The 15,931-nt window shown below is 42.4% G+C and overlaps 1 protein-coding gene across 1 annotated transcript in view; it reads left to right on the top strand.

Moving 5' to 3' along the window:
* The window catches only part of LOC311102266 (beta-1,3-glucosyltransferase-like), a 182,525-nt gene that overhangs the window by 53,863 nt on the left and 112,731 nt on the right, over positions 1-15,931 (top strand). The window contains exon 2 of the mRNA XM_084143546.1: positions 10,572-10,615. Coding sequence (XP_083999672.1) covers positions 10,572-10,615 — 44 coding nt within the window. The remainder of the gene's footprint in view (positions 1-10,571; positions 10,616-15,931) is intronic.

Genomic DNA, 15,931 nt, shown 5'->3' with positions numbered 1-15,931 from the left:
GTTGGAAGCATTTGTGAAAAACCATACACGGGAGATGCTAGATAAATGTATGAAGGCAAATCTGCTCATCATTGAGGGTCCTATGGTAGAGTACACCCCGTAGACGTGCAACTGAGGGAGTTAGAACTAAAGTTGGAGCAACAGAAATTCCAGTTAGAGCACAGGGAAAGACAAGAGGAGCGTGCAGCCAAACATTAAAAACTGTGAGAATGCATTTTGATTAAGAGAGATAGATCTGGAAGCACTCTGCATCCAGTCAGGCCATCCTGCACCCTCAGCAGAGTTTGATCTTGGTCGGAACAGCCAGTTTGAGCGGATTGCCACATCCCTAAAATGGCCACGCGATATCTGGTCACTGCTCATCCGAAGTGTTCTGGTAGGAGAAGCTCAGAAAGTGTCAGTGATGGAAAAAGTACCCAATTGTCATACTTGAGTAAAAGTAAGATGCCTTAATAGATAATTACTCAAGTAAAAGTAAAAGTCACTCAGTAAAATACTACTTGAGTAAAAGTCTAAAATTATTTGGTTTTAAATATACGTAAGTATTAAAAGTAAATGTAATTGCTCAAATATACTTACGTTTCAAAAGTAAAAGTATCAATCATTTCAAATTTCTTATATTCAGCAAACCAGATGACACAATGGTATTTTTTTAAATTATAATTTTGGGGATAGCTAGAAGCACACTCCAACACTCAGACATAATTTCCAATGAAGCATTATTGAGTCCGCCAGATCAGAAGCAGTAGGGTTGACCAGGGATGTTCTCTTGATAGGTTTGTGAATTGGACCATTTTCCTGTCCTGCTAAGCATTCAAAATGTAACGAGTACTTTTGGGTGTCAGGGAAAATGTATGTACAAAGTACATTCTTTTCTTTAGAAATGTGTTAAGTAAAAGTTGTCAAAAATGTAAATAGTAAAATAAAGTACAGATACCCCCCCAAAACTACTTAAGTAGTACTTTAAGTATTTTTACTTGAGTACTTTACATCACTGGAAAGTGTACGCCGCTTTATCTCTTGACCGGAGTTCAGATTATGACACTTTAAAGCTGCTCTCCTTCGGGCTTACGTGTTGGTTCCAAAGGCACACAGACAACAGTTCCGTAAATTACGAAAGACAGAATCACAAAGCCATGTTGAATTCGCAAGGAATCAAGCATGTTTTTTTGATCGGTGGTGTGGTTCTCAAGAGGTTAAGGACCTTGAGGTTTTAAAGACACTCATACTTCACCATTTAGTGTAAAAACAAAAGGTGTATATACAGTGCATTCGCAAAGTATTCAGACCCCTTGACTTTTCCACATTTTGTTACGTTACAGCCTTATTTTTTATTTTATATATTTTTTATTTAACCTTTATTTAACTAGGCAAGTCAGTTAAGAACAAATTCTTATTTACAATGACGGCCTACACCGGCCAACCCAGTTGTGATACAGCCTGGAATCGAACCAGGGGGTCTGTAGTGACGCCTCAAGCACTGAGATGCAGTGCCTTAGACCACTGCGCCACTCGAGAGCCCAATTATTCTCAAATTGATTAAATTATTTTTTCCCATCATCAATTTACACACAATACCCCATAATGTCAAAGTGAAAACAGGTTTTTAGAAATTGCAAATGTATTACAAATATAAAACAGAAATACTTTATTTACGTAAGTATTCAGACCCTTTGCAATGAGACTCGAAATTGAGCTCAAGTGCATCCTGTTTCCATTTCTCTTCCTTGAGATTTTTCTACAACAACCTTGAGATTTTTCTACAATTGAATATACCTGTGGTATATTCAATTGATTGGACATGATTTGGAAAGGCACACACCTGTCTATATAAGGTCCCACAGTTGACAGTGCATGTCAGAGCAAAAACCAAGCCATGAGGTTGAAGGAATTGTCCGTAGAGCTCTGAGACAGGATTGTGTCGAGGCACAGATCTGTGGAAGGGTACCAAAAAATGTCTGCAGCATTGAAGGTCCCCAAGAACACATTGGCCTCCATCATTCATAAATGGAAGAAGTTTGGAACCACCAAGACTCTTTATGGTAGAGTGGCCAGGCGGAAGCCACTCCACAGTAAAAGGCACATGACAGCCCGCTTGGAGTTTGCCAAAAGGCACCTAAAGGATTCTCAGACCATGATGAATCCAAGATGTAACTTTTTGGCTTGAATGCCAAGCGTCACGTCTGGAGGAAACCTGGCACCATCCCTACAGTGAAGCATGGTGGTTGCAGCATCATGCTGTGGAGATGTTTTTCAGCAGCAAGGACTGATAGAATAGTCAGGATCAAGGGAAAGATGAATGGAGCAAAGTACAAAGAGATCCTTGATGAAATCCTGCTCCGGAGCGCTATGGACCTGCTCCGGAGCGCGGGACAAATCTCTGAGTGTCCTTGAATAGCCCAACCAGAGCCGGGACTTGAACCCGATCTGGAGAGACCTGAAAATAGCTGTTCAGCGACGCTCCCCATCCAACCTGACAGAGCTTGAGAGGATCTGCGGAGAAGAATGGGAGAAACTCCCCAAATACAGGTGTGCCAAGCTTGTAGTGTCATACCCAGGAAGACTTGAGGCTGTAATCGCTACCAAAGTTGCTTCAACAAAGTTGCTTCAACAAAGTACTGAGTAAAGGGTCTGAATACTTATGTAAATGTGGTGTCATTTTTTCATTTTTAATACATTTGCAAAAATTCAAAAAAACAGTTTTTGCTTTGTCATTATGGGGTATTGTGTGTAGATTGATGAGGGGGAAAAAACTATTGAATCAATTTTAGAATAAGGCTATAATGTAACAAAATTTGGAAAAAGTAAAGGGGTCTGAATACATTCCGAATGCACTGTGTGTATATGTATGTATGTACAGTTGAAGTCGGAAGTTTACATACACCTTAGCCAAACACATTTAAACTCAGTTTTTCACAATTCCTGACATTTTATCCTAGTAAAAATTCCCTGTCTTAGGTCAGTTAGGATCACCACTTTATTTTAAGAATGTGAAATGTCTGAATAATAGTAGAGAGAATGATTTATTTAAGCTTTTTTTTCTTTCATCACATTCCCAGTGGGTCAGAAGTTTACATACACTCAATTAGTATTTGGTAGTATTGCCTTTAAATTGTTTAACTTGGGTCAAACGTTTCAGGTAGCCTTCCACAAGCTTCCCACAATAGGTTTTTGGCCCATTCATCCTGACAGAGCTGGTGTAACTGAGTCAGATTTGTAGGCCTCCTTGCTCGCACATGCTTTTTCAGTTCTGCCCACAAATGTTCTATAGGATTGAGGCCAGGGCTTTGTGATGGCCACTCCAATACCTTGACTTTGTTGTCCTTAAGCCATTTTGCCACAACTTTGGAAGTATGATTGGGGTCATTGTCCACTTGGAAGCCCCATTTGCGACCATGCTTTAACTTCCTGACTGATGTCTTGAGATGTTGCTTCAATATATCCACATAATTTTCCTTCCTCATGATGCCATCTATTTTGTGAAGTGCACCTGCAGCAAAACACCCACACAGCATGATGCTGCCACCCCCGTGCTTCACGGTTAGGATGGTGTTCTTCGGCTTGCAAGTCCCCCTTTTTCCTCCAAACATAACGATAGTCATTATGGCCAAACAGTTCTATTTTTGTTTAATCAGACCAGAGGACATTTCTTCAAAAAGTACAATCTTTGTCCCCATGTGCAGTTGCAAATGTAAGTCTGGCTTTTTTATGGCGGTTTTGGAGCAGTGGCTTCATCCTTGCTGAGCGGCCTAACAGGTTATGTCGATATAGGACTCATTTTACTGTGGTTATAGATACTTTTGTACTTGTTTCCTCCAGCATCTTCACAAGGTCCTTTGCTGTTGTTCTGGGATTGATTTGCACTTTTCGCACCAAAGTACGTTCAGCTCTAGGAGACAGAAAGCATCTCCTTCCTGAGCGGTATGACAACTGCGTGGTCCCATGGTGTTTATACTTGCGTACTATTGTTTGTACAGATGAATGTGGTACCTTCAGGCATTTGGAAAGTGCTCCCAAGGATGAACCAGACTTGTGGAGGTCTACACATTTTTTTCTGAGGTTTTGGCTGATTCCTTTTGATTTTCCCATGATGTCAAGCAAAGAGGCACTGAGTTTGAAGGTAGGCCTTGAAATACATCCACAGGTACACGTCCAATTGACTCAAATTATGTCAATTAGCCTATAAGAAGCTTCTAAAGCCATGACGTCATTTTCTGGAATTTTCCAAGCTGTTTAAAGACACAGTCAACTTAGTGTATGTAAACTTCTGACCCATTGGAATTGTGATACAGTGAATTATAAGTGAAATAATCTGTCTGTAAACAATTGTTGGAAAAATTACTTGTGTCATGCACAAAGTAGATGTCCTAACCGACTTGCCAAAACTATAGTTTGTTAACAAGACATTTGTGGAGTGGTTGAAAAACTAGTTTAATGACTCCATCCTAAATGTATGTAAATTTCCAACTTCAACTGTAGGTTCAGAAACTTTTGTGAAACAGCACAGTAGAAAAATATATGGCAAATAGAAATCAGAACTGTGTGGTATTCAGAGATATATGGGAGGGGTTGCGGGTAGCTGAAGGATGGGGCTGAAGGATGTGGCTGAAAACAAACAAAAGATAACTATTGTAAAAGATACTGTATCCATAAAATGTAGATAGGATGTATAAGCTGGAAGTAGAAGCCTAAGTGGTGTTATATACAGTGGGGAGAACAAGTATTTGATACACTGCCGATTTTGCAGGTTTTCCTACTTACAAAGCATGTAGAGGTGTGTAATTTTTTTTCATAGGTACACTTCAACTGTGAGAGACGGAATCTAAAACGAAAATCCAGAAAATCACATTGTATCACATTAATTTGCATTTTATTGCATGACATAAGTATTTGATACATCAGAAAAGCAGAACTTAATATTTGGTACAGAAACCTTTGTTTGCAATTACAGAGATCATATGTTTCCTGTAGGTCTTGACCAGGTTTGCACACACTGCAGCAGGGATTTTGGCCCCATTTTCTATTGGGTTCAGGTCTGGAGACTGGCTAGGCCACTCCAGGACCTTGAGATGCTTCTTACGGAGCCACTCCTTAGTTGCCCTGGCTGTGTGTTTCGGGTTGTTGTCATGCTGGAAGACCCAGCCACGACCCATCTTCAATGCTCTTACTGAGGGAAGGAGGTTGTTGGCCAAGATCTCGCGATACATGGCCCCATCCATCCTCCCCTCAATACGGTGCAGTCGTCCTGTCCCCTTTGCAGAAAAGCATCCCCAAAGAATGATGTTTCCACCTTGGGATGGTGTTCTTGGGGTTGTACTCATCCTTCTTCTTCCTCCAAACACGGCGAGTGGAGTTTAGACCAAAAAGCTCTATTTTTGTCTCATCAGACCACATGACCTTCTCCCATTCCTCCTCTGGATCATCCAGATGGTCATTGGCAAACTTCAGACGGGCCTGGACATGCGCTGGCTTGAGCAGGGGGACCTTGCATGCGCTGCAGGATTTTAATCCATGACGGCGTAGTGTGTTACTAATGGTTTTCTTTGAGACTGTGGTCCCAGCTCTCTTCAGGTCATTGACCAGGTCCTGCCATGTAGTTCTGGGCTGATCCCTCACCTTCCTCATGATCATTGATGCCCCACAAGATGAGATCTTGCATGGAGCCCCAGACCGAGGGTGATTGACCGTCATCTTGAACTTCTTCCATTTTCTAATAATTGCGCCAACAGATGTTGCCTTCTCACCAAGCTGCTTGCCTATTGTCCTGTAGCCCATCCCAGCCTTGTGCAGGTCTACAATTTTATCCCTGATGTCCTTACACAGCTCTCTGGTCTTGGCCATTGTGGAGAGGTTGGAGTCTGTTTGATTGAGTGTGTGGACAGGTGTCTTTTATACAGGTAACGAGTTCAAACAGGTGCAGTTAATACAGGTAATGAGTGGAGAACAGGAGGGCTTCTTAAAGAAAAACTAACAGGTCTGTGAGAGCCGTAATTCTTACTGGTTGGTAGGTGATCAAATACTTATGTCATGCAATAAAATGCAAATTAATTACTTAAAAATCATACAATGTGATTTTCTGGATTTTTGTTTTAGATTCCGTCTCGCACAGTTGAAGTGTACCTATGATAAAAATTACAGACCTCTACATGCTTTGTAAGTAGGAAAACCTGCAAAATCGGCAGTGTATCAGTCAGTTGTTCTCCCCACTGTATATATATATATATATATATATATATATATATATATATATATATATATATATATATATATATATATATATATATATATATATATATATATATACTCCCAGTCAAAAGTTTGGACACCTACTCATTCAAGGGTTTTTCTTTATTTTTACTATTTTTTACATTGTAGAATAATAGTGAAAACATCAAAAAAACATATGGAATCATGTAGTAACCAGAAAAGTGTTAAACAAACCAAAATATATTTTATATTTGAGATTCTTCAAAGTAGCCACCCTTGATGACAGATTTGCACACTCTTGGCATTCTCTCAACCAGCTTCATGAGGTAGTGACCTGGAATGCATTTCAATTAATAGATGTGCTTTCTTAAAAGTTAATTTGTGGGATTTATTTCCTTCTTAATGGGTTTGAGCCAATCAATTGTATTGTGACAAGATTGCCCTATTTGGTTAAAGACCAAGTCCATATTATGGCAAGAACAGCTCAAATAAGCAAAGAGAAACTACAGTCCATCAATACTTTAAGACATATAGGTAAGTCAATACGGAACATTTCAAGAACTTTCACAGTTTCTTCAAGTGCAGCTGCAAAAACCAACAAGCGCTATGATGAAACTGGCTCTCATGAGGACCGCCACAGGAATGGAAGACCCAGAGTTACCTCTGCTGCAGAGGATAAGTTCATTAGAGTTACCAGCCTCAGAAATTGCAGCCCAAATAAATGCTTCACAGAGTTCAAGTCACAGACACATCTCAACATCAACTGTTCAGAGGGGACTGTGTGAATCAGGCCTTCATGGTCAAATTGCTGCAAAGAAACCACTAAGAAACCACTAATAAAAGACACCAACAAGAAGGAGAAGAGACCTGCTTGGGCCAATTAACATAAGCAATGGACATTAGACCGGTGGAAACCTTTCCTTTGGTCTGGAGTCCAAATTAGAGATTTTTGGTTCCAACCGCTGTGACTTTGTGAGACGTAGTGTGGGTAAATGGGTGATCTCCGCATGTGTAGTTCCCTCCGTAAAACATGGAGGAGGAGGTGTTATGGTGTGGGGGTGCTGTACTGGTGACACTGTCTGTGATTTATTTAGAAATCAAGGCACACTTGACCAGCATGGCTACCACAGCATTCTGCAGCGATACGCCATCCCATCTGGTTTGGGCTTAGTGGGACTATCATTTGTTTTTCAACAGGACAATGACCCAACACACCTCCAGGCTGTGTAAGGGCTATTTTACCAAGAAGGAGAGTGATGGAGTGCTGCATCAGATGACCTGGCCTCCACAATCCACCGACCTCAACCCAATTGAGATGGTTTGGGATGAGTCGGACGGCAGAGTGAAGGAAAAGCCTCCAACAAATGCTCAGCATATGTGGGAACTCCTTCAAGACTGTTGGAAACGCATTCCAGGTGAAGCTGGTTGATAGAATGCCAAGAGTGTGCAAAGCTGTCATCAAGGCAACGGGTGGCTATTTGAAGAATCTCAAATATAAAATATATTTTGATGTGTTTAACACTTTTTTTGATACTACATGATTCCATATGTGTTATTTCATAGTTTTGATGTGTTCACTATTATTCTACAATGTAGAAAATAGTAAAAATAAATAAAAACCTTTGAATGAGTAGGTGTGTCCAAACTTTTGACTGGTACTGTATGTATATTAATAGAAAAGGTGCTTGTTTTAATAAAATTTCACCTGTACAGGTGAGATTTAAGATTGGCTGGCCCAGTGCTCCAGTTGGCTTGAGCAATGTCAAGGGTTAACACCTTAAGTTGGCTCTCCCTATTTGATAAAACAATTATAATAATCCTTTATTGGTTCATCCCTGTTTTCATTTTGCTCCACTTTTTGGTTTGCTTCCTTTCTTTTAAGTTTGGTTTGAGTTTAAATTTTGTTTGCCTCCTCTTGGGCAAATTTTGTGGCCGCTCATGGTGGGTGTCGTTTACGTCCCAGTTGTTGTTGCTAGTCAACTTTCTGTGTCTTTCAGAAGCCCTCCTAGAACCCCACCTGTTTCGTTTTGGTTGTTGTTGGTGACTCTTTGTTAGTTCCTCCTGCTGTTTGAGTGACAATTTTTGGTTTCTTGCTTGGGAACGTAACAAGGATGAAAAAATAAATGTAATTCTAATATGTGCACTTCAGGTGTTTTCAATAAGAAACTCAAATTTTCGTATTAAAATCACATTTTATTTGCCACATGTGCCGAATACAACAGGTGTAGACATTACGGTGAAATGCTTACTTACAGCCCTTAACCAACAATGCATTTATTTTTTAAATAAAAAAGTAAAATAAAACATCAACAAAAAAGTGTTGAGAAAAAAAGAGCAGAAGTAAAATAAAATAACAGTAGGGAGGCTATATACAGCGGGGTACCGGTGCAGAGTCAATGTGAGGGGGCACCGGCTAGTTTTGGTAGTTGAGGTAATATGTACATGTGGGTAGAGTTAAAGTTACTATACATAAATAATTAACAGAGTAGCAGCAGCGTAAAAAGATGGGGTGGGGGTGGGGAGGCAGTGCAAATAGTCTGGGTAGCCATGATTAGCTGTTCAGGAGTCTTATGGCTTGGGGGTAGAAGCTTTTCCATGTCCTAATGAACACTACCCAGTTGACATGATGGGGACACAGCTGGATGCTCATAAAGATAATGCGTTGTTTCCTTCACAATGTTACTGTGTGGGTGAAACAGTGTAGGCCTAATGAACATAGGTAGAAACGATTGACTCCTTCTCAGAGTACATCATGTGTGGGTTGGTTGATGAAATGAATCACATGTGTTCCTGTGTGGCTCAGTTGGTAAGAGGATGTAACTAGCAATGCCGAGGGTGTGTTTCTATTGCCGCAGATGCACGTACTCTAAAAATACATGTTCAAAAAAATGAATGTACTACAACACAGATGTGGAAAATGTTGAGTGGTGTTAAGTACATATAAAGTATAGGCTAGGCAGTAGTATATATTCATAAGGCTATATTCTGTGTCCTGGCTGGCTTCTCCTCAGCCTAGGGCTCCTGCAGCTTCATCAACAACTCCTCTCTCTCTCTCTCTCTCTCTCTCTCTCTCTCTCTCTCTCTCTCTCTCTCTCTCTCTCTCTCTCTCTCTCTCTCTCTCTCTCTCTCTTGCTTTCTCTCTCTCTCTCTCTCTCGCTCTTGCTTTCTCTCTCTTGCTTTCTCTCTCTCTCGCTCTTGCTTTCTCTCTCTTGCTTTCTCTCTCTCTCTTGCTTTCTCTCTCTTGCTTTCTCTCTCTCTCTTGCTTTCTCTCTCTTGCTTTCTCTCTCTCTCTCTCTCTCTCTTGCTTTCTCTCTCGCTCGCTCTCTCTCTCTCTCTCGCTTTCTCTCTCTCTCTCTCTCTCTCTCTCTCTCTTTCTCGCTCTTGCTTTCTCTCTCTCTCGCTCTTGCTTTCTCTCTCTTGCTTTCTCTCTCTCTCTTGCTTTCTCTCTCGCTCTCTCTCTCTCTCTCGCTTTCTCTCTCTTGCTTTCTCTCTCTCGCTTTCTCTTTCTTGCTTTCTCTCTCTCTCTCTTGCTTTCTCTCTCGCTCTCTCGCTTTCTCTCTCTCGCTTTCTCTCTCTCTCTCTCTCTCTCTCTCTCTCTCTCTCTCTCTCTCTCTCTCTCTCTCTCTCTCTCTCTCTCTCTCTCTCTCTCTCTCTCTCTCTCTCGCTCTCTGTGTGTGTGTGTCTGAGCCTCGGATGGCTACTTTAGACAATACAGGAAATGTGACTCTTCAGCTCTATCTGGTAATTACATTTAGATCTGAAGCTGTTAGGAGCCACAACACACACACACACACACAGCAGCCTGCTAATGTCAAATTGACCATTCTAGAAATATATTCTCCAAACTGCTGTTTTGATCCTCAGTATTGATTTGGAATCCTCATGCGAAGGCCCCTTTTGCCTTGAATCAATAGCGTTAAATTTGGATATAGGCTCTCCATGGTCTAATTGCAAACTTTCATAGATTAATCGTGGTGCACACAAACTGCGTACTATCAGAAACTCAACACACACACACACACACACACACACACACACACACACACACACACACACACACAGGAAAGAGCTTCCTACCTGAGGGGACTGTTAAATCTTCTGCTAACGAAAATTTCTGCTACGATGGGCTCCAATTATGTTTCATTAGGCAGGTTCCTCTATACTGAGCAGAGTCGTGACTATAAAGTCCTTGGGCCAAAATATATATTTGGTGCACATTTCTGTCAACCAGTCTAAATGGTTTGACTTGCCTAGTTAAGTAAAGGTTAAATAAAAAAAAATAAAAAAAATAATTGTCAGGCTTTCAGTGACTTCAGTGTCTCATTTTGATTTGTGATATATATTTTTTCTCTTGTTCTTTGTAGTTCCTGCCTACATTGCCACCAGCAGCTCAAGACAAGGCTCCCAGGTAAGGATATTTTTTTTGCTTCATTGCGTCATGATGCCACAATTATGCTAATTTCACTCCAACTTTATTTGAGTGCCTGTTGCTAATTTGGGCTGATTGGTATGCTTCTCATGTTTCTACCGGTTCCCTCATCAACCCCTATTAAAGGATTTGATTTCTTCAGCAACCTGAATCAAACCCCAAGCTTTTCTGTTCTCTATCAACCGCTTGATCAATGGCCTCCTGGTCAAATCCCCGCTATCGCTACAAATCCATACCCTTTTTTATCTCTTCTCTTTCTCGCCCTCAAGTAGGGGCTCCTTTACTGTTGCTGTTGCTGTTCTTTTCCTTTTTTGTTTTCAATCAGTCCTGCGTACTCACCTCTCAATAAATAATGAGGGTGTTCAGTCACTATAATTGTTATCGGTGTGAGGGGAACGCTGACAGAAGCGCTTATGGCGGAGCTGCTTAGCTTCACACGCTCCGCTCCGAAATTCTCTCTTTGTTTACCTCCTGTCAGCAGTTTCTGCCTCCCCTCTTCTCCACATCCTCCCCATTGTGTCCTCCCCCACATACGTTCACAGTTTCTGTATCATATTTTTTCATTTGGCTTTTGTCAGTTTAAAACAGTGCCAGGCAGAGAAAAAAATCACAAGGCGTAAGAAACTACAGTGGAATCTAAAGGAGGGAGACTGTACCCATCTAAAGGAGGGAGACTGTACCCATTGCCTCTCGTTTACGCTTGCCTCTGCGGCTCGAGCTGCTGTCACAGCCAACAGACAGACTTTAACCACTGCTTTAAACTTCAAAGGATCTTTATTTGACTCCAAACTTTGTTTGCTTTGTGAATCCATTTCACTAACCACGTTTCCATCCACAGTTTTTATTCGAGTAAAGTCCTTCCATCTAAAACAAAATGTGATGGAAACAGGAAGTGTTGGTACAATTTGATAAATGCCAACAGAATATTTGTTTGTTCGACATGGTGGGATCATTTTGTGTCGGTAAATTTAATTATGGGAGAAATGGAGGTGGAAACACCTTTATGCGCAACAATCTATATACTGTATACTGAACAAAAATAAAAAGGAATCGTGTACAGATCCTTGTGACATGGGGTCGTGCATTATCATGCTGAAACATGAGGTAATGGCGGCGGATGAATGGCACGACAATGGGCCTCAGGATCTCGTCACGGTATCTCTGTGCATTCAAATTGCCATCAGTAAAAGGCAATTGTGTTCGTTGTCCGTAGCTTATGCCTGCCCATACCATAACCCCATCGCCACCATGGGGCCCTCTGTTCACAATGTTGACATCAGTAAACCGATCGCCCACATGACGCCATACATGTTGTCTGCGGTTGTAAGGCCGGTTGGACATACTGCCAAATTATCTAAAACGATGTTGGAGGTGGCTTATGGTGGAGAAATTAACATTCAATTCTCTGCAACCAGCTCTGGTGGACATTCCTGCAGTCAGCATGCCAATTGCACGCTCCCTCAAAACTTGACATCTGTGGCATTGTGTTGTGTGACAAAGGTGGCCTTTTATTGTCCCCAGCACAAGGTGCACCTGTGTAATGATCATGCTGTTTAATCAGCTTCTTGATATGCCACACCTGTCAGGTGGATTGATTATATTGGCAAAGGAGAAATGTTAATTAACAGGGATGTAAACAAATTTGTGCACACAATTTGAGAGATACGTTTTTTTGTGCATATGGAAAACAAATATTTTTATTTATTTTTTAGCTCATGAAACATGGGACTTTACAGTCGTGGTCAAAAGTTTTGAGAATGACACAAGTATTGGTCTTCACAAAGTTTGCTGCTTCAGTGTTTTTAGATATTTTTGTCAGATGTTACTATGGTATACTGAAGTATAATTACAAGCATTGCATAAGTGTCAAAGGCTTTTATTGACAATTACATTAAGTTTATGCAAAGAGTCAATATTTGCAGTGTTGACCCTTCCTTTTCAAGACCTCTGCAATCCACACTGGCATGCTATCAATTAACTTCTGGGCCACATCCTGACTGATGGCAGCCCATTCTTGCATAAGCAATGCTTGGAGTTTGTCAGAATTTGTGGGGTTTTGTTTGTCCACCCGCCTCTTGAGGATTGACCACAAGTTCTCAATGGCCTTATGGCAAGGTGCTCCATCATGCTGGAAAAGGCATTGGTCGTCACCAAACTGTTTTTGATGGTTGGGAGAAGTTGCTCTCTGAGGATGTGTTGGTACCATTCTTTATTCATGGCTGTGTTCTTAGGCAAAATTGTGAGTGAGCCCACTCCCTTGGCTGAGAAGCAACCCCACACATGAATGGTCTCAGGATGCTTTACTGTTGGCATGACACAGGACTGATGGTAGCGCTCACCTTGTCTTCTCCGGACAAGGTGTTTTCCGGATGCCCCAAACAATCGGAAAGGGGATTCAACAGAGGAAATGACTTTATCCCAGTCCTCAGCAGTCCAATCCCTGTACCTTTTGCAAAATATCAGTCTGTCCCTGATGTTTTTCCTGGAGAGAAGGGGCTTCTTTGCTGCGCTTCTTGACACCAGGCCATCCACCAAATATTTTCGCCTCACTGTGCGTGCAGATGCACTCACACCTGCCTGCTGCCATTCCTGAGCAAGCTCTGCACTGGTGGTGCCCCTTTTCCCACAGCTGAATCAATTTTAGGAGACGGTCCTGGCGCTTGCTGGACTTTCTTGGGCGCCCTGACGCCTTCTTCACAATAATTGAACCTCTCTCCTTGAAGTTCTTGATGATCCGATAAATGGTTGATTTAGGTGCAATCTTACTAGCAGCAATATCCTTGCATGTGAAGCCCTTTTTTGTGCAAAGCAATGATGACGGCACGTATTTCCTTGCAGGTATCCATGGTTAACAGAGGAAGAACAATGATTTCAAGCACCACCCTCCTTTTAAAGCTTCCAGTCTGTTATTGTAACTCAATCAGCATGACAGAGAGATCTCCAGCCTTGTCCTCGTCAACACTCTCACCTGTGTTAACGAGAGAATCACTGACATGATGTCAGCTGGTCCTCTTGAGGATTGACCACAAGTTCTCAATGGCCTTATGGCAAGGTGCTCCATCATGCTGGAAAAGGCATTGGTCGTCACCAAACTGTTTTTGATGGTTGGGAGAAGTTGCTCTCGGAGGATGTGTTGGTACCATTCTTTATTCATGGCTGTGTTCTTAGGCAAAATTGTGAGTGAGCCCACTCCCTTGGCTGAGAAGCAACCCCACACATGAATGGTCTCAGGATGCTTTACTGTTGGCATGACACAGGACTGATGGTAGCGCTCACCTTGTCTTCTCCGGACAAGGTGTTTTCCGGATGCCCCAAACAATCGGAAAGGGGATTCAACAGAGGAAATGACTTTATCCCAGTCCTCAGCAGTCCAATCCCTGTACCTTTTGCAAAATATCAGTCTGTCCCTGATGTTTTTCCTGGAGAGAAGGGGCTTCTTTGCTGCGCTTCTTGACACCAGGCCATCCACCAAATATTTTCGCCTCACTGTGCGTGCAGATGCACTCACACCTGCCTGCTGCCATTCCTGAGCAAGCTCTGCACTGGTGGTGCCCCTTTTCCCACAGCTGAATCAATTTTAGGAGACGGTCCTGGCGCTTGCTGGACTTTCTTGGGCGCCCTGACGCCTTCTTCACAATAATTGAACCTCTCTCCTTGAAGTTCTTGATGATCCGATAAATGGTTGATTTAGGTGCAATCTTACTAGCAGCAATATCCTTGCATGTGAAGCCCTTTTTTGTGCAAAGCAATGATGACGGCACGTATTTCCTTGCAGGTAACCATGGTTAACAGAGGAAGAACAATGATTTCAAGCACCACCCTCCTTTTAAAGCTTCCAGTCTGTTATTGTAACTCAATCAGCATGACAGAGAGATCTCCAGCCTTGTCCTCGTCAACACTCTCACCTGTGTTAACGAGAGAATCACTGACATGATGTCAGCTGGTCCTCTTGAGGATTGACCACAAGTTCTCAATGGCCTTATGGCAAGGTGCTCCATCATGCTGGAAAAGGCATTGGTCGTCACCAAACTGTTTTTGATGGTTGGGAGAAGTTGCTCTCGGAGGATGTGTTGGTACCATTCTTTATTCATGGCTGTGTTCTTAGGCAAAATTGTGAGTGAGCCCACTCCCTTGGCTGAGAAGCAACCCCACACATGAATGGTCTCAGGATGCTTTACTGTTGGCATGACACAGGACTGATGGTAGCGCTCACCTTGTCTTCTCCGGACAAGGTGTTTTCCGGATGCCCCAAACAATCGGAAAGGGGATTCAACAGAGGAAATGACTTTATCCCAGTCCTCAGCAGTCCAATCCCTGTACCTTTTGCAAAATATCAGTCTGTCCCTGATGTTTTTCCTGGAGAGAAGGGGCTTCTTTGCTGCGCTTCTTGACACCAGGCCATCCACCAAATATTTTCGCCTCACTGTGCGTGCAGATGCACTCACACCTGCCTGCTGCCATTCCTGAGCAAGCTCTGCACTGGTGGTGCCCCTTTTCCCACAGCTGAATCAATTTTAGGAGACGGTCCTGGCGCTTGCTGGACTTTCTTGGGCGCCCTGACGCCTTCTTCACAATAATTGAACCTCTCTCCTTGAAGTTCTTGATGATCCGATAAATGGTTGATTTAGGTGCAATCTTACTAGCAGCAATATCCTTGCATGTGAAGCCCTTTTTTGTGCAAAGCAATGATGACGGCACGTATTTCCTTGCAGGTAACCATGGTTAACAGAGGAATAACAATGATTTCAAGCACCACCCTCCTTTTAAAGCTTCCAGTCTGTTATTGTAACTCAATCAGCATGACAGAGAGATCTCCAGCCTTGTCCTCGTCAACACTCTCACCTGTGTTAACGAGAGAATCACTGACATGATGTCAGCTGGTCCTCTTGAGGATTGACCACAAGTTCTCAATGGCCTTATGGCAAGGTGCTCCATCATGCTGGAAAAGGCATTGGTCGTCACCAAACTGTTTTTGATGGTTGGGAGAAGTTGCTCTCGGAGGATGTGTTGGTACCATTCTTTATTCATGGCTGTGTTCTTAGGCAAAATTGTGAGTGAGCCCACTCCCTTGGCTGAGAAGCAACCCCACACATGAATGGTCTCAGGATGCTTTACTGTTGGCATGACACAGGACTGATGGTAGCGCTCACCTTGTCTTCTCCGGACAAGGTGTTTTCCGGATGCCCCAAACAATCGGAAAGGGGATTCAACAGAGGAAATGACTTTATCCCAGTCCTCAGCAGTCCAATCCCTGTACCTTTTGCAAAATATCAGTCTGTCCCTGATGTTTTTCCT

This window comes from Coregonus lavaretus, assembly GCF_964263955.1.
Source record: "Coregonus lavaretus genome assembly, chromosome: 26".
In the NCBI taxonomy this organism is placed as follows: domain Eukaryota; kingdom Metazoa; phylum Chordata; class Actinopteri; order Salmoniformes; family Salmonidae; genus Coregonus; species Coregonus lavaretus.
The sequence above is the reverse complement of the archived record's forward strand: the minus strand, read 5'-3'. Positions and strand labels throughout refer to the sequence as shown.